Source organism: Petromyzon marinus, chromosome 13 (genome assembly GCF_048934315.1).
Source record: "Petromyzon marinus isolate PM22_M1 ecotype Great Lakes invasive population chromosome 13, UKy_Petmar_22M1.pri1.0, whole genome shotgun sequence".
Taxonomy (NCBI): domain Eukaryota; kingdom Metazoa; phylum Chordata; class Hyperoartia; order Petromyzontiformes; family Petromyzontidae; genus Petromyzon; species Petromyzon marinus.
In genome coordinates this window covers 883,633-910,578 of record NC_133679.1, presented here as the reverse complement: position 1 = coordinate 910,578, position 26,946 = coordinate 883,633, and the positions used below count along the sequence as shown (strand labels likewise).

The window sequence follows — 26,946 nt, the reverse complement described above, 5'->3', positions numbered from 1 at the left end:
GTGTGTGCACGTGTGTGTGTGCACGTGTGTGTGTGTTCAGTGTGCCGGGAAAGGTCCTGGCAAGGATTATTCAACATCGCCTTGCCAGGAACGCTGAGGAGAGGCTTGCGGAGCCCCAATGCGATTTCAGGAAAGGGCGGTCCTGCACAGATGCCATATTTTCTGTCCGTCTGCTACAGCAGAGGTATAGGGAATTACAGCAAGACCTACATCTCTGCTTTATTGACCTGGTCAAAGCCTATGATACCATCAGTAGGCCCGGGCTCTGGGTTGTTCTTCGTGCTTTTGGAGTACCTGACCCTCTGCTCACGATCATTAAGGACCTTCATGAAGGTGAGCGGGCCCGGGTAAAACTACGTGGCCGGGAGTCAGAGCCATTCCCTGTACACCTTGGGGTGCGACAGGGATGTCTACTGGCTCCCACATTATTTAACATCTATTTTGACCACGTAGTTCGTGAAGCCTTCAATAGCTGTACCGGGGGAATCTCCATATGGTACAGATATAATGGGAGGCTGATCGATACCCGGGTGCAGTCAAGGGATGGCTCCCTATTGCTCAACCACGTTATGTATGCCGATGATTTGGTAATAGCTGCTCATTCAAAAAAAGAGTTGGAGACGCTGCTGCTGAGACTGGAGCATGCCACTAAGAGATGGGGCCTTACCATCAGCGCCACCAAAACTAAGCACCTGCCTGGGTATTTTGTACCATCGGACACTCCACCCCCACAACTCCCAATCGATGATGGGGTAGTTGTGGGGAGAGTGGAGAGTTTCCCTTACCTGGGCAGTGTGCTTATGACCGGCTCCAGTTTAACAGCAGAGGTCTCACTCCGAATCAGTCGAGCGGCAATATCTTTTCATCGGTTGCGTAACGCTGTGTGGAAGCTACCTGGTCTGTCGCTCCGCACTAAGCTTCAGGTCTTCTCGGCCACGATCATTCCCTCCCTTCTCTACGCTTGCGAAACGTGGACCCCCCTAATGGAATATCTTCGCCGGTTAGAAACATTTAGGCTAGCCTGCCTATGATCCATCCTGGGTTTAACCAGGCTGGATTGTGTGAGGAGCTCACAAATCCTTGAAAGATCTGGGCAAGGTCCCATCGGTGAGCTCCTCCGGCAGGCAAGGCTGCGTTGGCTGGGTCATGTAGCCCGCATGCCCAACCACCGCGTGCCGAAACAGCTTTTGTTAGACCGGATCGAGGGGGCTAAGCGGGCGCGGCACGGGCTAGAGAAGAGATGGAGTGATGTTGTACAGGAGGACGTGGAGCTGAGTGGACTTGCCAACGACTGGTACCAGCGGTGTCAAGATTGGCCTCTGTGGAGGAGGCTAGTGAAGGGCGCTACTGGGCAGTTGGAGGTAGTCGCCCTCCAACAAAAACGGAGGGCGGAGGAGCGACGCTCACAACAACGAGCGGAGCGCCAGGTGGCTAAAGCACAGCAGGTTGGCTTAGTAGGGGGCACAGGTGGTGCATCAGTCAGTCATCTTAGTCAGTCGACCCGTGGCACCTGGGTCTGCCCCGTGACCTCCTGCCCGCGGGCGTTCGACACTTCACGCGGCCTCAAGGTGCACATGGCCTGGCACAAGCGTCGTGGTGACGGCACCGCCACTTAGTGGCGAATGGCGGTTGTTGTGTGCACGTGTGTGTGCGCGCACGTGTGCCACGTGACACTGACACTGTTTAATACTTAGCGCTTCACGCGGGACGTGTTTAACAATCATTGGGCGCGCGTAGCGCAACACCACTTGATTTGAATGGTGAGTAAATTGGTAAATGCGAAAAGGGCGTGGTGGGTCGCGAGTGCTGGAGTTTGGGCAACCCCGCAGTCGCGTCTAAATCCCGGGATTCTCTAGGAGAGGAGTTTGTCTTCGTCAGTGGCTGTCGGCGGAGCGTCTGTGTGGAGGTGTTCATTGCAATATAGCGCAATGATCCGACGCGTGAACGCCATGGGCATATTAATTACGCACCTGAGACACTCATATCCCTCCCTCTGAGCTCATTCGTTTTAAACCGGACACCATTGTCACAACGACCGCCAGTATCATCATCGTCGTCATCCTCGCAAGCTAAAACGTACGCAAGCATGTTTAGATAGTTAGGACTCAACCACTTTCACTGGTTAATCATTGTCCCTCACTCTCAAAGTTTGCAATGCCACCGCGTTTGTGATGCGAGCAGGCGAGAGACGACAGCCAGGCAACACGCGAGGATCGTTGCCTCTACAGATAACTCGCCAGACCCTCCTCCTCTCCCCCGTGGCCTCCTCTCTCCCAAGGTCCTCCTCATCTAGCGTCTCTGCTCTGGTGTCTCCTCGCCGCGAGTGCCTCTCCGTGTCTCCCCCTCTCCGTGTCTCCCCCTCTCCCTGTCTCCCTCTCCGTGTCTCCCCCTCTCCGTGTCTCCCCCTCTCCGTGTCTCCCTTCTCCGTGTCTCCCCCTGCCGTGTCTCTCTCTCTCTCTCCGTGTCTCTCCCTCTCCGTGTCTCCCCCTCTCCGTGTCTCCCCTCTCCGTGTCTCCCCCTCTCCGTGTCTCCCCCTCTCCGTGTCTCCCCTCTCCGTGTCTCCCTCTCCGTGTCTCCCCCTCTCCGTGTCTCCCCCTGCCGTGTCTCCCCTCTCCGTGTCTCCTCTCTCCGTGTCTCCCCCTCTCCGTGTCTCCCCTCTCCGTGTCTCCCCTCTCCGTGTCTCCCCCTCTCCGTGTCTCCCCCTCTCCGTGTCTCCCCCTCTCCGTGTCTCCCCCTCTCCGTGTCTTCCCCTGCCGTTCTCGGCTCTTTCAGGAACTCGCTTCTCTCGGTGGGGCCTCTTCTCCCCGGGTATCTTCTCCACCCAGGTCGACCGCACTTGCGTGAACTTTGAGCCGCCCCGCGCGCCTTTGTCTTCCTCAGAATGCTGCGGCTGCTGCTGGGCGCGTCGGGGTCCGCACGTGTGCTTGTCTCGGCTCCAGTGCGGCAGATGCAGAGTTCCAGGTGCGTGCATGTGCGCGTGTCACGCGCAGAGCCTCAGGTGCGTGCGTGTGCGTGTCACGCGCAGAGCTCCAGGTGCGTGCGTGTGCGTGTCACGCGCAGAGCTCCAGGTGCGTGCGTGTGACGTCATTCAAAAAGAGGAGGCCATTGTGTTGACGTCAACATTTGGAAAATTACCTTCGAATTACAACATCACCTTTTGTCTAAAACTACTGCCGACTGTCTGCAAAAGACACAACGCACGTGTGATAGCCGTGCACTGTAAGAACGATACGAATATCAAATTAACTACATTCGTATGAATGTGTTCTCTTTAAAATGCATTCGTCATGGACGTTATTGGATAAAATGGGAAAAAGGTTGAAAGTATAAATAATTGAAAGCGTTCTAAGAAGCGTACGGAAGTGACACCGACAACTGCGTTGACAAAAAAGAGGAACAGGTGGATTGGAGAACATCCACAAGTGATGGTCGTCGTTTTTAGTGCGGTTTGTAATTGCTGTCCACAGAGCGCCGCAGATTCAGAAAAAAACAAGGCGCACGCTCTGTAGACGTCTGGATTGAGGTCGCAGCGTCGACTTCCAATGGCTTGCCCTTGGTCCCCAATGGCAAAGGCCCCGCGGTGGTTATTTTTGGTGAATTTCACTTTGCCGTGGCGCCCGTGACGCTCCGCTGTTCTCTTCTCCCCTGCGCAGTAGTCACCGCGTTTGTTTTGTTGGCACAAGTAAGGCAGCATTGTAACCTTTAAAGATAGCATCGTTAATCAGTAAACCCTTAGCCAAATAAAAATATGGCCCTCGGTGACCCATCACGGAGCAATGGCCTTGTGAGGACATCTCATGCCACTCATGTGCAGCCCGCGGCAGCAACAACACCGGCGCAGGCCGCGTGCCTGTGAGGTCTCCGGTCTGATCCGGTCTCAACCACCGCACGGCAGTCTGGCCTGGAGCCACTGCAGTATCAACAATGTCCTGGGAGGACTTTGCGTTCCACAGACTGAAAATGACCACCGAGTTGAATTTGATGCCAACATTGGAACCGTTCCAGCGTCGGGGACGCACCGGGCCCAGCAGCGACGCCGGGATTGCTCGGGCGAGGTGGAACTCGCGAGCCTCTGCGGGATATTCACCCAATGGACATTGAGGCGTTGGAGAATATGCAACGTGTTGTTGCTGTTCCACCTATGACGTTGCAATCTAACCAGCAGGGAGATTACAATCATGTGCTCTGCGTAAAGAGCCCTGTGTGAATCACAATTGTTTTGCACAATCGTCCCGAGCTGGTTGAAATTCTTCTGCTGCACCATCACTGTCCCTTTTGGCTCGGCCATCGAACAAAGACGGTCACCGCGTCGCACGCTTTCAGATGCGCTTCTGCGGCCGTCTGTAACGCTCTTCCTTCTGATATATGGAGGCCGCTGGAGCTACGCACTTTTACATCTTTATTGAAAACCCAATTCTTTAGAACTGCTTTTTATGTTTAGTTTAGTCCTTCCCACGCACCTCCGATTAGCACAGTTGGCTACGTACGGTGCGAAAGAAGTCCAACACACGTACAGCACCATCTCACAATCGTGCTGCCTGTCCTCTCACTCGTCCCGCCCGACCCCAGCGCGGCCTCCACTCCGCCGAGCAGCAGCGTGCAGGACAGCGCCGAGACGGTGGTGATCGGAGGCGGCTGCGTGGGAGTCAGCGTGGCCTATCACCTGGCACGTGCCGGGGCCAGCGGCGTCGTTCTGCTGGAGAAGTCAGAGCTCACGGCCGGCTCCACGTGGCACGCGGTCGGTCAGGGCAGGCAGAGAGCCCCTTCCCTCGGCCACGCATCCTGAAGCCGGGAGTCGCCGCCTGTTTGGGATTGATCCCTTGTGCTAAGCTCCGAGTGGAGTTGTTAGTGCACTGCGCTACGAACCCGGCGCCCGAGTTCTATAACCTATAAACTAAACTTAGTTTTCATTTTAGCATTTACGGCCCACTGAGCTATGTAGCTCATTTTCAGAAGGGGCCTGACCACAAATGATAGCTCAGCAAAGTGGCTTATGACGTATAAATGTATAACAGGCAAATACTCTAAACACATGTTTCTAAATGTGGAGGGAAAACCCAGAAAAATCCACACGACACGGGGAGAACATGCACACTCCAAATATACAGGTGTCAAAATCAGGATCGAACCCACGACCGTATACCAGCCGAAGTAGTTAACATCTCGCCACCACTCACGGCTAACATCAGATACGAATATCTGAACCAGTCCTGAGCTTCCGCTAGGTCGACTCGGCCTCAAATGAGTACCAAGGTGCGGTGTGTAAACATCGCCACTGGGGAGACAAAGGCGGCCGGCCGTGGTGCTGGCAACCCACCCCCTCGTGTGCTGTGCCGGCCATCATAGCTGCTCGGTAACAGCACTTGCCCCAACAGTCTGTTAAAGGCTATCTTTGTCTTTTGTACGTGCCGATCTGTTATGTAGGCAGGACTGACGACGTACTTCCACCCTGGCATCAACCTGAAGAAGATCCACCACTACAGCATCAAGCTGTATGAGCAGCTCGAGAGGGAAACGGGACAGGTGCGCACCGCCCCCCTCCCCGCCCCGAACCACACGGTCAGGAGCGCGCATCGCACGCGGTGCGACATTGTGCAGAGCAAAGCGACGTGAGCCCCATCTGTGCACGAGGCACGCGACGGCGAATCAATGCAGCCATGTGGAACTCGCCCTTACGCTCGGGATACGTGCATCGGAATTGAATCGGAATCTTTATTTACCCTGGAGAAATCCGATGAGCTATGAAGCTCTTTTATTCACATTTGTCCAGTAGGGGGTGGTTCAGAAAGTTACAACAATACAAAAACGATAGCAATGGGAAGTATAAGAAAGGTAAGCAAATCACTATAAATAAATAAACTAACTAAAATTAAACAATTTTTTTTATTTTACCAGGTAAGGCCCAATTAGCTATAAGTTATTTTTCAGAAGTGACCTGGCCACAAATGATAGCTCCACGAAGTGGCTTATCGTGTGTAAGTTTATAGCCGCCGATAATTATTTTAGATTCGCATGTTTTGTGTAATTGGTTCACGTGGCCACTGCAGCCACCAGAGACGCTACAGTCAGCGGAATGTTAAAACAGAGAATTGCGTCTTGGATGGACTCGTGGCCCAGGTTGTGACAATTGGTCACCAGCTGGGCCACCACACACCGGTACCCTGGCCGATAATACCACAACGCATTAGGACTACACACTTTATTCTTTAAAATGTTTATGTTGGGATCCAAAAACATATCTTTATGAAACTCAAATTAATCATGAGCGTCGTTGTGGAGAATTGAAGTGACAAAATAAATAAGCAGACAATACGCCTCATTTACAAATCTGTCTCTCTACATAACAAAAACTTTTTTACACATCCCATCAGCCACACGGCCTTCTGGGAGGAATTTTTTTTCAGCAGCATTGCTTCAGTTCGAGCACAACTCTGCACCAGTCTCGACATACAGTGCCTCACCAGCAGAGTGCCTCACCAGCAGAGTGCCTCACCAGCAGGGTGCCTCACCAGCAGGGTGGCTCACCAACAGAGTGCCTCACCAACAGAGTGCCTCACCAACAGAGTGCCTCACCAGCAGAGTGCCTCACCAGCAGAGTGCCTCACCAGCAGGGTGCCTCACCAGCAGGGTGCCTCACCAGCAGGGTGCCTCACCAGCAGGGTGCCTCACCAGCAGGGTGCCTCACCAGCAGGGTGCCTCATCAGCAGGATGCCTCACCAGCAGAGTGCCTCACATGAAAAGTGCCTCACCAGCAGGGTACCTCACCAGCAGAGTGCCTCACCAGCAGGGTGCCTCACAAGCAGAGTGCCTCACCAGCAGAGTGCCTCACCAGCAGAGTGCCTCACATGAAAACTGCCTCATCAGCAGAGTGCCTCACTAGGAAAGTGCCTCACCAGCAGAATGCCTCATCAGCATTGTCAGGCTCGCTTGAATCAATGCTGGTAAACTGCGCCAACCTTTATAGGCAAGGACCTGCTCTGTTAGACACGGGTCTAAGTTCGACACATACCTCTATAATGCGCAACGTAAAATAATTGTGGGCAGGTGACGAGTACGGCACACACAGCTCCCTGTCGATTATCGGTGGCGATGCTCCTCCTAGCACAGGGCTCGTCTGTGACGGTGGCCTCAACCGCACCTCCGTCCGTGTCGGCAGGCGGTGGGGTTCCACCAGCCCGGCAGCATCCGCCTGGCCACCACTCCAGAGCGGGTCGACGAGTTCCACTACCAGATGACGCGCGCGCGCTGGAACGTGACGCCCCAGAGCCTCATCGGCCCCGACAAGATCCAGGAGCTCTTTCCTCTCCTCAACATGGACCAGGTGCTGCGCGCGGGGTGCCCACGTCACGCGGCACCGTCCCGTGGCACGGCCGCGCCGCTCTCGCCCACGGGAGTCCCTTGCATGGCTCTCGGTCTCCACCGGGCGGGCGGGTTAATTCTTCATCCGCAATGTCTTAGGCGAGGGGATTGACAATTTCACTCGCCATTGGGTCATGCGGTGTAACGTGCATTTTGTCAATTATTTAAAAAACCCTCAGCACACTAGTCACAACACTGCCTTAAGGGCAAAACATATATATAAAAAATCAGCGACGTTATGTGCAATTGCCCTTCTTTTTAGCACACGTCATGCACGATAATGATGGTTGCAGTGTTGAGGTTAGGCATTAATCTGCCCGACTTACTTTCCTGGTGTTGTTGTTGTTGTTGTTTATAAAACCCACATAAAAGTGAAGTTGCCAAATGAAACTGAACAATCGTTGTGCACAATCTATTTTCTTATTGCTGGCATGGTCCCTCTCATTTGGGGCCTCTACCCTGGGAGTCCTCTTTCTCCACTCATTCCTGCCCTGGGCCATCATCTCCACATCCACCCCATTTCGCTTCACATCCTGGCTCATCAATTGCAACCACCTCTCCCTAGGCCTCCAGGTCTCCACCCTGGCGCTTCCGTGACCACTCTTCTTCTGATGTGGTTTCCTCTCTTCGTACAACTCATCCCCACAACCACCTGAGTCGACTTGCAGTGAAATCCGTCCGACCGCGTTAATTAGAACGGCCTTTTTGCCCATGAGCCTTTCGTTTTTGAGGACCAGTGTTCCCCGTCACGTGTGTTTTTCGAATGGAGGAGAGCCCTGCGTGAGAAGCAACAGTGTAGCGGTGAGCGCTGCGCTACGAACCTGCCGAACCGAGTTCGATTCTCGCTCACGGCCAACACCAGGGACGATTATCTCAAACGGTCCTGGGCCTCCCCTAGATTGACTCAGCCTCAAATGAGTACCTGGTGGGGTGTGTAAACACCACCACTTGGGAGACAAAGGCGGCCGGGCGTGGTGCTGGCCACCCACCCCCTCGTGTGCCGTGCCGGCCTTCATAGGTGCTACTCGCCAACAGCACTTTCCCCAACAGTCTGTTAAGGCTTTACGGGGGATCTTTGTCTTTGTGTTGTCTGTGTGCGTGTCGTCCCAGGTCCTGGCGGGGATCTACAACCCAGGTGACGGACACATTGACCCCTACTCCCTCACCATGGCGCTGGCTGCCGGCGCGAGGCAGCGCGGCGTCCGGATCTCCCAGCCGGCGCCCGTCACCGGCCTCACGCCGACACCGCAAGGCCACTGGGACGTGCACACGCCGCACGGCACCATACGGGCTCAAAGGGTCATCAACTGCACAGGTGCCCACCGCCAACGCCGCTGCTGCTGCTGCTGACAGCTCGTAGGTACAGGGAGGCCAGCGCTGGCTTCTCAAGTAGAGGGCCCTGCAGTGTCGCTCATCAGTGGACGATGATTTTTAAGCTTGCGGTGATCACTTCTGGGTTGCACCTCTTACCCGTGAATGAATTCGGATAACAGGATAAATTTGTCATCAGAAAAAGCGAACGGCTGATTGGAGTTTTCCCAGATCAATTAAAGGTCATGGCTAGAAGGGAGGGAGGGTAAATTATTTGTGGATAAAAGGAGATTCACTGTGATAACAGAAGTTTCATATAGTAAGCTGTCTATCATGAGTTTGAATCTGTACAACTGAAAAAAAAAGCATTTTAAGTTAAGATCGGGCATTCTGTCAGGGTTCTCCAGAGACATCACTGCATTGCAGAGGAGTGATGTCACAGCGATGTCAACGGAGTGCCATTATGGTGCTCGTTCCCATAACAACAAAACACACAAACGTCCTTTACCAAACTCTTTGGGTCTTTCGGTAAAGTCACGTAGATAGAAAAATAATAAAATAATAATAAATCACGACGTTTCGATCGCAACACAAGCAATCGTCTTCAGGTGAAAAAATACAGCAGGCGGACTGCTGAGGCAGGAAGAAATAAACCAACTTTATTTGAAATGTGCTGTGAGCTCTGTGTTCACTCACAACTCTTAAAGTAGTGCATTTACCTTATGGATGTGTAGGCCTTTAGTTTAACATCTATTTCTGTGACCAGTCACAAGCTAATCCCTTAGCTATTTCAATGCTAAATTACTAGTTGCCTCTGTGGATGTGTAGGTTTTGACTTTAACATAGCCATTTCCGTGACCAGTCACAAGCTAATCCCTCAGCTATTTGATATGTAAACCCCTTTGTCAACGTGCCTCACTTCTCCCAACCAGCTTAAAAGTCGCTACAAATCTTAACAGCGTTCATTGAAGCTCTGTGGATGTGTAGGCCTTTACTTTAACATCTATTTCTGTGACCAGTCACAAGCTAATCCTTTAGCTATTTCAATGCTAAATTACTAGTTACCTCTGTGGATGTGTAGGTTTTGACTTTAACATAGCCATTTCCGTGGCCAGTCACAAGCTAATCCCTCAGCTATTTGCACAAACTAATCCCTTAGCTATTTCAATGCTAAATTACTAGTTGCCTCTGTGGATGTGTAGGTTTTGACTTTAACATAGCCATTCCTGTGACCAGTCACAAGCTAATCCCTTAGCTATTTCAATGCTAAATTACTAGCTGCCTCTGTGGATGTGTAGGTTTTGACTTTAACATAGCCATTTCCGTGACCAGTCACAAGCTAATCCCTCAGCTATTGATATGTAAACCCCTTTGTCAAGGTGCCTCACTTCTCCCAACCAGCTTAAAAGTCGCTACGAATCTTAACATTGTTCATTGAAGCTCTGTCATCCCGACAGTTCTGTACCTTTCACCTGAAGACGGCCGCTTGCGTTGTGGCCGAAACGTCGTGAGAATTTTATTATTTTATTCTCATTCTACGTGACTTTACCGAAAGAACCAAAGAAGATTAATATTTACTTATTTCATTCTAGGAGCTGGAATGTTGCCACGTTAATGTTTAATTGAATGGCTTTTAATTCAGTCACTGGTAATGAGGCCGAGACCAACACCTTGCTAGATGTGACATCCCAGCCAATTCACGGGCAGCTAATACCCGGGATGAAACCCAGGATCTTAGCGGTGCCCGCTCCGTGTCTGTGAGCCTGCGTCCGCTCCATGAGTCTCTCAGCCCCCTCCAAACGCGTGTTTGTTTAATGAGCGACGTCGCGGTGAAGCGGAGCGGTTGTTGTCTTCTCAGGTTTCTGGGCCCGGGAGGTGGGCCGGCTGGTGGGCCTGGAGCACCCGCTGGTGCCGATCCACCACCAGTACGTGGTGACGGCCACCATCCCCGAGGTGGCCGCCCTCCCGCGTGAGCTGCCCGTCATCCGTGATCTGGAGGGCTCCTACTACCTGCGGCAGGAGCGCCAGGGGCTGCTCTTCGGCCCCTACGAGAGCGCCGAGCGCATGAAGATTCAGGAGGAGTGGCTCGAGAGTGGCGTGCCCAAAGGTGACCTATCGTTGCGAGTCCCGCGCGCCGACATTTATATCTCCGTGTCCGCACAGCGGCAAAAAAAAACCTCACGGAGCAAAGGAGATCAAGCGGGCTTTGACATTTTGTGAAAAAATTAATAAAAACCTTTTTTTACCAGGTAAAGGCCCACTGAGCTATATAGCTATTTTCAGAAGTGATCTGGCCACAAATGATAGCTCAACGAAGTGGCTTATCACGTGGAAATTTATAGCAGCCAAATACCCTTAAACGCACGTTGATTGCAAATGTGGAAGTAAAACCTGGAGGACCCAGAGAAAAATCCGTACAACCACAGGGAGAACATGCAAACTCCAAATGTACAGGCGTCAAAGTCAGGATCGAACCCACGACCTCTTGCGGTAAACATCTCGGCACCGCGGCACCATGAAGTAGCGGAACGAAGTAGCGGGTCGCGTACGGGCCCACGTGCCGTAGGCTTGCGCGTACAGTACGAGCCTCCGCGCCGGGACTCGCCCCCGTCTCACCGCGGGCCACCTCCGGCCGGAGTCGCCCCGGCGAATGCCGAATCCACGACCCCTCGCCCGGTCCTCTTCGTGCGCGCCCGGCAGACTTCGGCAAGGAGCTGTTCGAGTCGGACCTGGAGCGCATCATGCCCCACATGGAGGCGGCCATGCAGCGGGTGCCCGTGCTGCAGAAGGCAGAGATCGTGAGCGTGGTGGCCGGGCCCATCACTTACACACCCGACCTGCTGCCCATGCTGGGGCCCCACGTGGGCCTCGCCAATTACTGGGTCGCCGTGGGCTTCGGGTAAGCGGCTCGGCTTTGTCTCGATTTGCGCGACAGAGCGCGTCTGTGTGTCTGTGCGTGCAAGGTCGTACTCGTGCACAACCTGGGAGAAATGCTGTTTGACGAACGTGCTCTCAATGGAAATGAATGACTGCTGCAGGGATCTGTGTTGTAGCTATGGGATCAATTAGTGTCTGTGTTGTAGCTATGGGATCAACTATAGTGTCAGTGTGTTGTAGCTGTGGTATTGACTAGAGTGTTAGTGTGTTGTAACTGTGGTATTGACTAGAGTGCCCGTGTGTTGTAGCTATGGGATCAGCTGTAGTGTCTGTGTGTTGTAACTGTGGTATTGACTATAGTGTCTGTGTGTTGTAGCTATGGGATCAACTATAGTGCCTGTGTGTTGTAGCTATGGGATTGACAATAGTGTCTGTGTGTTGTAGCTATGGGATCAACTATAGTGTCTCACAATAAAGGTTTTTGGGTTAGATCGCGTTATTTATAAATGTGTCGTAACCCTCCACCACCCGACACGGCCAATCAGCAAAAAAGTGTCACGTTGACAAAAGACAAATAATTCACTACTTTAGCCCACCGGTGTGTTGAAGAGTGAATCCACAACATTTACAGTTTGAGTACGACGTTTCGCTGGTAATTACATCCAGCATCATCGGGCAATTCGCCAGAATGGTAAAGCCCTCACTTGCTCTCGGTCTTAAATAGAGCAGCAGGGTGACGTCATAATTTAACTCATTTCAGGTGCAGTGATTTGAGATCGGAGGGGGGTATTGTCATTATATAATCGATTGGTAATCAGTCAATGAATAATATTGGTCGCGAAAGCCTACGTGTTAAACTAACTATAGTGTCTGTGTGTTGTAGCTATGGGATCAGCTATAGTGTCTGTGTGTTGTCACTATGGGATCAACTATAGTGTCTGTGTGTTGTAGCTACGGGATCACCTATAGTGTCTGTGTGTTGTAACTGTGGTATTGACTATAGTGTCTGTGCGCTGCAGCTATGGGATCAGCTATAGTGTGTGTGTTGTAGCTATGGGATCAACTATAGTGTTTGTGTGTTGTAACTGTGGTATTGACTATAGTGTTTGTGTGTTGTAGCTATGGGATCAACTATAGTGTCTGTGTGTTGTTGCTATGGGATCAACTATAGTGTCTGTGTGTTGTAGCTATGGGATCAACTATAGTGTCTGTGTGTTGTAGCTATGGGATCAGCTGTAGTGTCTGTGTGTTGTAGCTATGGGATCAGCTGTAGTGTCTGTGTGTAGCTGTGGTATTGACTATAGTGTCTGTGCGCTGCAGCTATGGGATCATCCACGCGGGAGGCGTTGGCAAGTACCTGAGCGACTGGATCATGAAGGGGCAGCCCCCCTTCGACCTCATCGAGCTGGACCCCAACCGCTTCGGCAAGTGGACCACGCCGGAGTACGCGCTCGTCAAGGCCAGGGAGTCATACGGCGCCAATAACATCGGTGAGCAACGCTCGTGGTGCATCTCTCCACAAATGTAACTGCCAAACAAATTTTTATTTTACTTACCAGGCAAGGCCCACTGAGCTATTTCACTTTTTTTCAGAAACGACCTGGCCACAAATGATAGCTCAATGAAGTGGCTTATCACGTGGACATTTAAAGCAGCCAAATACTCTAAATGGGTTGATTCTAAATGTGGAGGGAAAAACCGGAGAACTCGGAGAAAAATCCACGCCGCCACGAGGAGAGAGAGAGAGACATGCAAACTCCAAATATATACAGCAGGTGTCAGGGTTGGGATCGAACCCACGACCTCCTGTACACCAGGTGAGGTAGTTAACATCTCCTAGCCACCGTGACATGCAGCCCACGACCTCCTGTATACCAGGTGAGGTAGTTAACATCTCCTAGCCACCGTGGCGCCTGTGGCTCTCCGGTCGGCAGCGGTCATCTCCCTAGACGACCCCTTCGGGAAGCTGAAGGAGCACACTGGTCGGACGGTGAATTGGCCTCCAGGTGTCCACACACGGAGTGGTTTCCACGTCGAAACAGTACAAATCGAGCCTATGCAGCACCTTCACGAGGTCATCTCCAGGTGCTTTGTCACCTAACAACAAAGAATCTATGCGAGTAAAATAAGGTCAATATTTGCTTGTCAAACAACAAATTGATTAAAGAACCCCACAACTTATAGGCTAGAGGGGGATCTCTTGAACTCCCTCTAGTGGTGGCACTTCCACCGGCAATCGCGCGAGCCAGCAACCTCTTTGCCTTAAAAAAACACTTTTTGTAAGAACTAGGAAAACGCGCAGGCTCGGGACGCCGAAGTTGTCTCCTCCACACGTCAGCGATCACCGCCCCCCCCCCCCCCCGTGCTCAGTGGGCTACCCGAAGGAGGAGCGAGTCGCCGGGCGGCCCACCCAGCGGGTGAGCGGCGTCTACCACGCGCTGCTCCACAAGGGCGCCTCCATGGGCTTCCACGCCGGCTGGGAGCAGCCGCACTGGTTCGCGCCGCCCGGCCAGCGGGCCGAGTACAGGCGAGTTCAGACAGCGCAGGTGTGTGCTGCGAGTAGTATAGGCGAGTCCTGTCAGATGTATGTACATTGAACTTCTTTTGCACCGTACGTAGCTAACCGTACTAATGGGAGGTGCGGGAGGCCTTCATCCAAGAGAGGATAGACCTCTGCTTGGTAATTATGACAATTGCAATGGTGTGAGAGTGGTTAGTGCAACAGCTTCCTGGGTTCCATTCCCACCCTTTTCTGGATTGATAACTCGTTTCTTTAGAACTGCTTTTCGTGCGTTAGCTTGTCCTTCCCCCACCCTTACGATGAGCACGGTTGGCACTGTACGGTACGAAAGAAGTTCAACATACATACGTACATACATCTACCCTTGAACGTAGGTGGCGCATTGTATCCGAGGCACACTGAATCGAGGGAGACTGAGTCGTTGCATCACCACTCAGGGCCGCAAGCAGAAGCAGAGGCGAGCGTGGTCGGCGTTGGCCCTGGTGCAGTTGCACCGCCTGCACGCTCAGTAGGTGCACGGCTGGGAGCCCGGCGCGATGCTCGTGCGAGTAGGCGACTCGCTCGGGTGGGGGGAGCACACAGCGCAGGCGGGGTGACACCCCCCCCCCCCCCCCCTCCGTGGATCTGCAGGCCGAGCTTCCGTCGCACAAACTGGTTCGAGGCGGTGGGTCGCGAGTGTCGCCTCGTGATGGAGGCGGTGGGGGTCATCGACCTGACCCCGTTCGGGAAGTTCCTCCTCTCGGGGAAGGACGCCACTCGCCTCGCCGACCGCCTCTTCGCCAACGCCCTGCCCAAAGTGAGCAGCAGCAGCAGCAGCGGCAGCGTGGACACCGATGCGTGTGTCTGTGCGTGTGAGCGCTGCTGCGTGTGCGTGCGCGAGCACCGCTGAAAGTGCGTGTTGTTGGCACCAGGAGGGCCATACGAACATCAGTCACCTGGTGACTCCGGACGGCCGCGTGTACGGGGAGCTCACCCTCAACCACGTGGGCCCCCAGCAGATGCTGCTCGTCACAGGCTCCGGCTCCGAGCTGCACGACCTCCGGTAGCCGCGGTTCCTCGTGACCCTCACGGCCCTCGTGGCCCTCACGGCACCGCTGTCCCCGTGGCAGTGGCGCATCCTTTGAGCAGGGAGACGGCTGACTTCATTGTTTCGCCTTGAATGACGTCTTGGAGTGGGGGGAACCTTCATCCATTGACTGTTCATCGAATTACACTCAGCGAGTTCACGTAATTAATGTATCCATGTCCATAACAGCACAGCCATGCATTCTTAGGGCAGGTCCACTTCAGGGCTGTGCCGACGTCACCGCCGGCGATTGCACAGCTTCTGACAGTCTACCTGGAAGTCTGACGAGGAGGATGCTCTGCTCGTCACATTTTTCTTCAGCGCCCTCATTGTCTTCACACGTCGCTCTTCAAGCATGGGACGTGCGTTGGTCAGAAGGAGCCAGGAACGAGCGTAGCGGCGGGGACTCTTTGGGAATCTCCCGCATTACGCAAGGGGCTGCCTTTCTGGGAAGTGCTACTTTACTCGAAATTACTTCAAGCGAACGCTAATTTCCCCGAGGCATTTCTGGGGAAAATCCGTGAATAAGTGTCACGGAGTGTACAAAAATGAATCTGATTATGAGTCCACATACATTTTAACTCATAATAAATAGAAATCATTGTATAAAACTTACCAAAAACGGTTTAAGATCTTTACCTATCGAGGCCTCCAGAGGTGAGCAGTGGTGGAGTTGGGCAGATGAAGGGGCAAGACCAAATCTAAATCGACTCGTCCATGGGTCGGCAACCTACGGTGACTCTTTGAGGATTGCTGCTTCGTGACGTCGTTCATTCTGGACCACTGTCTCGTATTGACATACATCGTGGCTATACTCTTTGGTTTTATTCGGTAAAGTCACGTAGGTAAAAAATAAAACAACAAAAATCACGACGTTTTGGCCACAACACAAGCAGCCTTCATCAGTGACCGAAACGTCGTGATTTTTGTTTTATTTTTTACCTACGTGACTTTACCGAATAGAACCAAAGAGTATGGATCCTTGCAGTCACGAAAGCTTCAAATCTAGAATACATCGTGGCTCTTGATGAATATCGATTTTTTTTTTTTACCGAATTCGAAAAGTCTCTTCTTCTTATTTTGGTCGCCGACCCCTGGACTGGTCAATTCTCAGCTCAGCCGCCCTGCTCACACTCGAGCTGAGTCGGTACGGTCCAGATCGAGCGAGCGCGCGCCCTTCGTGTGCGCGCGTGCGTGCCGCAGCTGGATAGAGGAGCACGCGGCGGCGGGGGGCTTCGAGGTGAGCGTGCGGAACGTGACGGACGACATGGGCGTGCTGGGCGTGGCGGGGCCGTTGTCGCGCCGCGTGCTCGCGCGCCTCACCGACGCCGCCCTCGACGACGACGCCTTCCGCTTCTTGCGCTGCCGTGCCGTGCACGTGGCGGGCCGCGCCGTCACCGCCGTGCGCATCTCCTACACCGGTAGGGCTTGCGCCCTCGCCCCACGCTCGCCCCACGCACGCACGCACGCGAGATTGTGTGGCCAGTTTCACGTCAGCGTCGTCTGAGCGCCTTGGAGATTCCAAGCTAAAATTATTTTTTATTTTACCAGGTAAACCCTACTGAGCTGTGTAGGTCTTTTTCGGAATCGATAGCTCAACGAAGTGGCTTATTATTGCATGGAAATGTATCTCAGGCAAATGCTAAATGTAGAGGGAAAACCCAGAGGACCCGGAGAAAAATCCACACGACCAAGGGGAGAGAGAGACACCTCAACTCCAATATACAGGCATAAAAGTTGGCATTGAACCCACGACCTCCTGTATACCAGCAAAGGTAGTTCACATCTCGTCACCGTGGCGCCAGGTCACCCACGTCTTCCCAAGACGCTGCACATCCCAACCGGGCAAGGTTGTGTATGCCTGTGATTCAGAACCTTCGAGGCAACGGTTGGTGGATCACATAAAGATTTGTAAAACTCCCAAATCTTCTGGGCTGCTAAATGGCCAGGAAATAGCTACTCTATGACTCTGGTAACCCGGGACCACAGCTAACATCTGTTAGGAGCGAGAGTTAAACCAGAGCACATCGACAGCTTCACATGTGACATCGGCGTGCGTTGCGTTGTAAGCGAAGCGCTCCTGGTCGTGACCCGTGGCCTGTGCACGGCCACGCGCAGGCGAGCTCGGCTGGGAGCTGTACCACCAGCGCGAGGACACGGGCGCCCTCTACTCCGCGCTCATGGAGGCCGGCCGGGAGTTTGGCATCGGGGATTTCGGGGCGTACGCCATGAACTCTCTGCGCATGGAGAAAGCGTTCCGCGCCTGGGGAGCTGAGGTACCGTGAGTGCACACGGCACGCACGCCGTGCTCCGCGGCAGTGCTCCCTTTGGCAAGCCCCGCGAGCCACTGGTGACACCCGCTAGCCTTTCGTGCGGCCCCTGCGGTGCGGCCCCTGACAATACACAAATGTGAAAACACCCCCATTGGGCTGCTGTCAAACCCCAGTGGTTTCAAATGTGTGGATCGATGGTAACCGTGAATGAACAGCATCCGCTGGAATTCTGTTGGACACATGTCGTCACGTGCCACCCACCCGGGGTTACCGATGTTGGGTTTATGATCTTGTATTGTGGGGCGGCACTGAGGGGGGTCAAAGCACAGAGCCGAGGGGAAACGTTAGCGTTTAATTTTCTAACACACCTTGTAGGTGTCGTCTGCACGGGTTCACTGCGTTGTCACAGTCGCTTCTGTCCCACAGAATAGTCTGGCAATCATTGCTTCTGTCCCACAGCAGCAATGATTGCTAGACTATCCTGATCAAACCAGCACACGTGGTGACCCCACCCCCGCTGTGAACCCGTAGCAGTGACGTTTGAAGGAATTACTGATTTTTTACTCTGAGTTCCTGAACAGCGGCAGAACTGTTTCTGTATTGTTCACCAAAAAACATAAATCTTGCATTATTTCCGCAGTAATGGAGTTGGAAGAAATATAACGCACCAAGGTGTGCAGCATTGCTGAACGTTATAGCGACCACCATCTCAGCGTTATAGAGACCACCATCTCAACGTTATAGAGACCACCATCTCAACGTTATAGAGACCACCATCTCAACGTTATAGAGACCACCATCTCAACGTTATAGAGACCACCATCTCAACGTTATAGAGACCACCATCTCAACGTTATAGAGACCACCATCTCAACGTTATAGAGACCACCATCTCAACGTCATAGAGACCACCATCTCAACGTTATAGAGACCACCATCTCAACGTTATAGAGACCACCATCTCAACGTTATAGAGACCACCATCTCAACGTTATAGAGACCGCCATCTCAACGTTATAGAGACCGCCATCTCAACGTTATAGAGACCGCCATCTCAACGTTATAGAGACCGCCATCTCAACGTTATAGAGACCACCATCTCAACGTTATAGAGACCACCATCTCAACGTTATAGAGACCACCATCTCAACGTTATAGAGACCACCATCTCAACGTTAGAGACCACCATCTCAACGTTAAAGAGACCACTATCTCAACGTTATAGAGACCACCATCTCAACGTTATAGAGACCACCATCTCAACGTTATAGAGACCACCATCTCAACGTTATAGCGACCACCATCTCAGCGTTATAGAGACCGCCATCTCAGCGTTATAGAGACCGCCATCTCAGCGTTATAGAGACCGCCATCTCAACGTTATAGAGACCGCCATCTCAACGTTATAGAGACCGCCATCTCAACGTTATAGAGACCGCCATCTCAACGTTATAGAGACCGCCATCTCAACGTTATAGAGACCACCATCTCCAAAGAACTGAACACGTGGCCGTGTTGTCGTTTAGACCGCCAACTCTTATAGTTGAGAAAATGTGGCCATGCCAACAGGCAGCAGTGAAACAAGAACACAAATGTAGACCGGTTATGATCTTATTGGGCTTTATCAGTAGTCTCTGGTGACATGCCTCTGGGAGCCTTTAATATGTACAGCAGCTAACTTTAGGTACTCTATATAAAATTTGAAGAGTCAGAAATGGAAATGCAGGTTGATTGGTATTCCCCTCTCCACAATTGAATTAGATTGTGCTTTCTGTATCATGACACTTGATGAAGAACAGATGAGGACATCTTAGAGCAACAAGCCCCCAATGTCAGATGACAGCTGGCAAAAGACGTTTTGAAAATATTGCGCCTGAAAAATGCTTCAAGTGTCATTTGTATTGTTTAAAAATCAGAGGGCACACTTTCTCTCGCACTCTGACATAGGATCGTTCTTCGCATGACAGAAAAATAACAATCATCAGAACTGGAATTTAGCCCAATTAAGTGCAAAAACTAACTTAATCTGGTGGATTTTTTTATTTGCAAAGGCTCCCTCTTGCTTGAAGTACTATTCGTTTTTCACATGTCTTAACTATGCATTGTCATGTGTCTAATGTTCCGGCTTTCAGATGAACTGTGATACAAACCCATTTGAAGCAGGCCTTCAGCCCTTCATTAAAGTGAACAAGGTAAAGTGACAGGCGCCCAGTAATGATCGACCATTGCTATTTAGAACATTAGTCTAAGAATAGGTTTCACATAAGTACGTGTGGTTAATGCAGACTTGATGCCCTGCAAAACGTCTCTATGTGGTGTTTGAACATCTTATCACCTGTTTAATTGCTGTAAAGAGTAAAACCTATTGTGATTTTCATCATTTTAGATATTGGCAAAAAGGTGCCAGAGATCTCATGAGTCTAATTTTACATTGAGCTCATATTCCAGGAGAATATTAGCCCTGTTGGAGTGTATGGTGATTCGCGGGAACTCGAGCTGCCCGGATATTGTGTCTTCCTGCTCGGATGTGTGTTAATGGTATTTAAATCGGCAAATCCATGCCAGTTTCTCATTTTGTCGTTGTCCAGTCGTGTAGTTGATGCTTTGGTTTCCCTGTTTGTTATTTACTGATACTGATTACTGCTGGCCGCTCTCCGGATGACGTGATTTCTAAGCTCCAGGGTGATTTCAACAAACTAAAACATCAGCTAGTTGCTCTTAAACTAGTCCTAAATACCTCCAAAACCAAGGTGCTATGCTTCTCACCGGGACTAAAGCAGGAAGTTATTTTTCCCAAATTACATTCCTTAAATAATGATCAAATAGAGCAAGTCAAGTTCTATAAGTATCTTGGGGTCATCCTGGATTCAAAACTGAATTTTGAAGATCACATTGATTATATTGGTAAAAAGACAAATAAAAATTGGTTTTCTGTATCGACACAAGCACTGCTTCCCCCCTATGTTCCATTTGGAATTTATAAAAGCTACCATACTGCCTCTACTTGATTACTGTGATATCGTGTATAAATCAGCCCCAAGTACTGTATTGAAGAAGCTTGATTCCATCTATCACTCGGCCTTAAGATTTGCATTGAACTGCCCATATAGGACTCACCACTGTGATCTCTACATTGGGTCAAACTTAACATCTCTTAATGTTCGACGGCTTGTACACCAGATCTTATTTATTCACGATGTACTTACAAAAAAATCCGCAGACTACCTCTCTGTTTCAAAGAACAAATTTGACCTCAGGTCTTCGCTCATCTACCAGCTTCACATTCCCTATTGCCGTACAAAAACTGGAGGAAGGGCCTTTGCTATTAATGCCCCCAGGGTCTGGAATGCTATTGCCAATAAACTGCAACTTGAATCACTACCTATGAGATCTTCACTCAAAACTGCTCTAGAGGAGTTGTACACCCCTAGCTGCCACTGCTATTCAGTGGCCTAAAATAAAATAAAATGCTTCGCTCTGGATGACCGCTGCAAAGTATTATCTGTATTTTGATTTAGTGTGCTGATCTTAAAGGTGCATTGAAAAATGTGATACTCCGACTGATGCTCCTGTTGTTTGTGGAATGACTCATGCAGCCAGATGTGGCTCTAGGGTTTGGTGTTACATGTTATTTATGTAGTTTATTGTTAAAAATTCAGTCACAGTTCCTATGATCACTGTTACATTGCATTTATGGCTTTATTTTGGTAATTTCTAAAAGTTTTTTGGTTTGGCCATGTTTTTGTTTATTGTAGTACGGAGTTAGACTGATGGCCTTAATCTAAGTTTTCTTGTTGTCGTTGTTGTTTGACTTGCATCCCACTGGGATTTTTGCACACAGCGTTGGTGTACGGTGCTATTTCAGGAATATTTTGATGTTTTTTCCTGGATTTTCTGTTTGCACATGCACAATGTCACTTTAAGATGTTTTCTTGTTCATGTTTTTGTGTTTTTGTTTGTTGCGGTTGCACCCGATTCAAGAGCCGAATGGCTCACAGGGCTATACCAAATAAATGAAACTATGAAATGAAATGAAACTAAACTATTTAAATCAAACTTGTGATTTAACTCAGGACACCCTTGCGAATGAGACCATATTTGCACTGTCTTAATGGGTCGTGTGGTGGAATAGGTTGCGACTACAGTACTCATGAACAGATGGCATTCAATCACCCTTTTCAGCCTTGGGTCAAAGGTGGAAACTCCGCATTTCCATGGCAAGAGCCAAGTTCATAAGACAACCACCGTCGACCTTCCATGTTATAGTAAACATCGTTCATCAGCCCTGGAGCGATGATGAACGATGTCGACCCCGGCGTTGGATTTGAAGTTATAAGTTTGCAATTGCCCGTCAAGTGCATGAGGCAGTGCCCTGCCCAGGCTGCGTGGAGAGCGATAGCTGAGTTCCAGTGCCTGTGCTTTTGATCCTGGGAAGTGTGCCATGTGGGGGTAGTGGTGTCTGTCAAGGTGAACTATTGTGTTCTAGGAAATAAAATATATACATCAAGATTATGTCTCAGATAAATGTCAACCACACGATACTTTACTTTCTACTTTGTATCCAGATTTAATATACTGCTTTGCCCTAAGTATATTGCATGTACATGTCAGTTTTTGAAAATATATAAATGCATACAAAGTGTTTATACTGCCGTATGCCTTGCTGTTTACAAATTGTCTTAATGTCCTATCGCAACACTAGCCTTAAAATACTGTACCAAATACGATGTGTTCCCAAATAGGTCCAGTGGAATGCAGTTAGCAAAGTACTATAATTATGAATTAAACATTATGCCATCTTAAAGCTTCCATATTCCTAGGAGGCTCAATGCGGACACGTGGTGAGCTGGCAGCAGCTCCTTTAGTCAACCCCACCCACTTGCCATGGCCACTCCCACCCAAGGACTAGCGCCGCCCACACAGGCAGAGACCTCCTGCCTGGCTCTACCTGACGTTCGCCCCATCTGCTGCTCTTAGGCCTTGCCTACTCCACTGCCAACTCCGCCCACTACTCAGTCGTCTCACCCATTGCTCATATCAAGTCAAGCACGAGGCGAGAATAATTTCAACTGGGACAAAATCCACATCATTGCAAATGCTTCGGGATAACGGAACAGACTCTGAAAACGGTTCTGTCCCAGCTAAGCGAGTGCATTTGGTGGCGTTATGCTATCAACTTTGATGAATAATGTTGTTGTCGTTATGCCTTCCTCTGTTGGCCATGTCCACCACAGGATGCGGATTTCATCGGCAAGGAAGCCCTGCAGAGGATCAAGAGGGAAGGGCTGACACGGCATCTGGTGTATCTCACCCTGGACACCGATGACGTCGATCCGGAGGGGAATGAGAGTGTGTGGTGCAATGGCAAGGTAAATCTGGTGCACATCTCTTCACAAATCCACTGTTGAATGAAGGCCTCCCCACGCCTCTTGGTCATGACGATTGTTTGACCATACTTCACCACATAGATCAGCGTGGGTCCGTGAATGGTGTGAGCAAAACTGGTTAAGATTTCACCCACTGCTGGTGTTGTAACCGGGAGTCAAACTCAGTTTGCGGGGGTTCATATTACAATGCGTAAACCACTGCACCACCACTCCATCTCATTGCTGAGCTGTGGCCAGTAATTAATCCCAGTAGAATGCAATTGGGATCACTGATCTCTTATCGTGATTCAAACCACTTTCCCACTGGCAAGGCGATAATTTAATCTCAAACTGATTTTACATTTATTTTCATTTCAGCCATTTACAATTAAACGAGCCATTCCCATTTGTGCTCACAGAATGTTCTCTTATCTGATGCGGTAAGTCAGAGATGGTGGAGAAGCCTTAAATAAATAATAAATATATCAATAATTGAACACATAAGTTGTGAGTACATCACTACATACATATTTGATGTGAAACCCTCATTTGCGTGCGCACCACTCGGCGCTCGTGAGACGTTATTAATTCATGACGCACCAGCGGCTACGCGTACAGCAAACGCGGACAACGATGCGTTGGCGTCCCACGCAGGTCGTGGGCAACACAACGTCCGGGGCCTACAGCTACACGGCGGGGCACAGCGTGGCGTTTGCATACGTTCCTGTGGAGCTGAGCTTGGTGGGGCAGCACGTGGAGGTGGAGCTCCTGGGCAAGAACTACCCGGCGACGGTGGCCAAGGAGCCCCTGGTGCTCACCCAGCCCACTCGTCAACGCATGCAGCCGCCTGCCAACGCAGCCTGACAGTGCCGCCCACGCCCGGGCAAAGACGTTTCCATCTGAAACTATTAGTGTCAAGAAATGTCTTCTCTTAAATTAACTTCTATGAGCCTCTCTATCCGTACTTGGTACACATCAAGTATTTGATGTCAATATATTTTTTTGTATTATCTAAGCTGGAATAAGCTGATTGAATTAAGTAAAAAAATACATCTGATTTTGTCATTGTTTTGTGCAGCACAGATAAGTAATACCACAACTAGCCAGACTTTAGAACCGAAGTGAGTAATTGGTGGCTGGAAGCTGGGTTTGAATCCAGAATCTCAGCAATGCCAACTCAGTGCTGTGACCCAGGAGCCACCCGACCACAGCTCTCACGTCCCCCTGGGAACGCGATACGGACCGATTACTCGGCTAATATAACACAAAGACAGCATGAAAGTCATTGAGAAGGAGAGATATGTCCTTGAATGAGAAACACGTCAAAAATCTGCCACGAAGGTGCCTGTTGGGATGGCAAACTGACGTTACAAAGAATCTCTCTGAGCCTGCTTAACTAAAACACACTCAGAGAGGGTCTTTGTCAATGCATTTCTAGGCGGGTTTGCAGTGCAGTTGAAACGACAGCTAAAATATTCAACCGATTTGGTGACGCTGCATCGGCAGTGTATTCCACAAGCACGATAAACAACGCGACACCGTCGTCAATAACTCTGTGACCTTAAAAGGAAAACTATTTAATAGACGACATTTAAGGTCAATCTTCATAAAACACGGATGTATAAGAGACATATCAAGAAACTTGCGGATGTTTACAGCATGTTAACATTTGCAGTAACAAACTAACCAAATGAAAGAGCATGTTTTGGAAGCTCAAATAAAATGTGAATCTTCAAGTAATAATGCAACGCACATCCACGCTGTTCCTGTACTGGCATTGCCACTACGCGTGTTGGGGAGCATTCACACGGTGCACGGTCGTGGACTATGATGTGTAAAGAGACTGCTTTATATTTTTTAGAACCCAATCTTTGACATTTAAGACGTTTTATACCCCGGCTTACGTCGTGGATGCGTTCCTGAAAAGTGCGACAACGAATATCGAAACGACGTCAATCAAAGCGACATACAGGGGTAGTGGTGGGTGGTGGTGGTGGTGGGTGGTGGTGGGTAGCGGTGGGTGGTGGTGGTGGGTAGTGGTGGGTGGTGTGGTGGGTAGTGGTGGGTAGTGGTGGTGGTGGTGGGTGGTGGTGGGTAGTGGTGGGTGGTGGGTAGTGGTGGGTGGTGGGTAGTGGTGGGTAGTGGTGGGTGGTGGTGGTGGGTAGTGGTGGGTGGTGGTGGGTGGTGGTGGTGGGTAGTGGTGGGTGGTGGTGGTGGGTAGTGGTGGGTAGTGGTGGGTGGTGGTGGGTAGTGGTGGGTGGTGGGAAGTGGTGGTGGTGGTGGGTGGTGGGTGGTGATGGGTGGGTGGTGGTGGGTAGTGGTGGGTGGTGGGTAGTGGTGGGTGGTGAGTGGTGGTGGGTAGTGGTGGTGGTGGGTGGTAGTGGTGGTGGTGGGTGGTGGTGGTGGTGGTGGGTGGTGGTGGTGGTGGGTGGTGGTGGAGGAGGCGACAGACAACGAGGGCGGATGGACGATGCCATCGGCGACATGTGTGGGGTTGAGGCGATGCAAATCGGGTCGTGGTATTCATAATAACATGACGACGTATTTGCGAGACGACGTAATAGAGGGAGACGTAAATTGGGGTAATGCTGTACTATGAGATGGACAGGAAATTGAATAAGTTTAATAATCTGTTAATACCATAAACCTTGGCGTTTCCCCTCCATGTATGTAAACTGCTGTTATAAACACAATAATATATTTTAGAATGTATGCTAAGAGTATTTTTATGACTATATAATTATATTATTGCAATGAGACATTGACCCTCTTTACATGACAGAAAATCAACTTGGTGAAACAGATTTAGTAAAAGAATGTAGAACAGGTTACTATCTCAAAACACTGCAATTTCTAATCCACGCAGGATTAATCTTGTTTTATTCAACAGCAAGCAATGATTGCATTTTCATTCTGGCAGTCCTATTACGTGGAGGAACAACGTGTTCCACAGTAATTGTTTACAGTGCCTCAATTTGACGTGTTGACTAATGCATAGCTGTTAACCCCTACGGTTTACCCCTATTCTTGTACAGGGACATTGAGTTTACAGGTTCATGTGGCGTACAGCTGTTTCAATACGGGCAACAAAATAATGTCTATTTGTTTGTGTTTCGCCCATGTGATGGGACTTTGTAGGGTGAACGTTGAGATTTATAGGGGCGTGGGGTGAGCAATACGGTCTGAATTGGTCTGTAATAAGGTAAGCTAATGCATACAATGTTAAGTAGTGTTACATTCTTGTTGTGGTTTTCACACCTGATGATGATTGCTTGTGTTGCAGTCGAAACGTCGTGAGAATTTTATTGTTTTATATTTTTATTATTTTATTGTTTCCCTTCTACGTGGTGACTTTACCGAAAGAACCAAGAATATGAATCCCTGCAGTCACGAAAGCTTTAAATCAAAATTTACACACTCGTTATTAAGACACTAACACTGGATCTGGGCATAACCACGGACAGCACGTCAGGGCAATTGGCTCAATGTCGACTCTGCCACTTGCACGAGGTGCACTGCCAAGCTGTGTTAACCCTGCGAAGTGCAGCCGGAGAGGAACCTCTGCAGCGTCTGATTAACAAGTGGAACAGAAGGAGCGGCAGGGTGGCGTCGTGGTGACACTTGTGCCTCACGGCAAGAAGCACCTGGATTCGGTGCCTGACTCGGACGCCTCTCGGCGTGAAGTTTCTGCAGTCCTCTCCCCGTCTCCTCCCGCCAGCTTCACACGCCCACAGAGACGTCCCAACGCCGAGAGCTTGCGCGCGAGTTGTCGCTGTTGCGGCTCACGCACAGCGCCCCCCGCTGAGAGCGCTGAGCGGAGTGCATCTTGAGGCGTTCTCTCCCTTCTCGCACGGCCATTGTGCTCGGTCGCTCTCACTGGCGTCGCCCGGCGGCAGCAGCCGCAGACGCCGACTCCTGCGCTGGCCCATTACGTCACCGCACACATATAATTAGAACATACTCTGCATGACGTCACGTGCATCGTTTGAACATGCACGACACCGCACAGCGAATATCAGCATGACGTCACTTGCACCGTTTGAACATGCACATCGCACAGTGAATATCATCAGCATGACGTGACGCGACTGCAATCCGCGTGTCACGAATCTCACGTGAATATAAACAGTTTGACGTCGCGCGCGTCTAGCGAAGACACCCCGCGTGACGTCA

General features: G+C 50.5%; 1 protein-coding gene and 1 long non-coding RNA gene across 4 annotated transcripts; one reads left to right on the top strand and one right to left on the bottom strand.

Moving 5' to 3' along the window:
- Positions 1-1,806: 1,806 nt before the first annotated feature.
- On the top strand, positions 1,807-24,521 carry DMGDH (dimethylglycine dehydrogenase). Of its 3 annotated transcripts, none has more exons than XM_076066763.1 (17): positions 1,807-2,076; positions 2,881-2,961; positions 4,570-4,738; positions 5,425-5,523; positions 7,157-7,321; positions 8,470-8,674; positions 10,529-10,777; positions 11,371-11,569; positions 12,868-13,037; positions 13,918-14,074; positions 14,699-14,864; positions 14,980-15,110; positions 16,338-16,555; positions 17,253-17,410; positions 19,540-19,599; positions 22,642-22,776; positions 23,428-24,521. In XM_076066763.1, the coding sequence occupies exons 2-17, from the start codon at positions 2,882-2,884 to the stop codon at positions 23,635-23,637; spliced, it is 2,571 nt and encodes an 856-aa protein (XP_075922878.1). In that variant the 5' UTR covers positions 1,807-2,076; position 2,881; the 3' UTR covers positions 23,638-24,521. The 3 variants fall into 3 exon arrangements, with proteins under 3 accessions (XP_075922878.1, XP_075922879.1, XP_032809709.2); XM_076066764.1 differs by having other exon boundaries at positions 1,814-1,906; XM_032953818.2 differs by lacking the exon at positions 1,807-2,076 and adding an exon at positions 2,147-2,278.
- On the bottom strand, positions 9,310-26,923 carry LOC142924411 (uncharacterized). The gene is made up of 2 exons (XR_012941615.1): positions 26,418-26,923; positions 9,310-13,075 (listed from the first exon to the last, which is right to left on the bottom strand). It is a non-coding gene; the product is annotated as an uncharacterized LOC142924411 (long non-coding RNA).
- Positions 26,924-26,946: the final 23 nt, after the last annotated feature.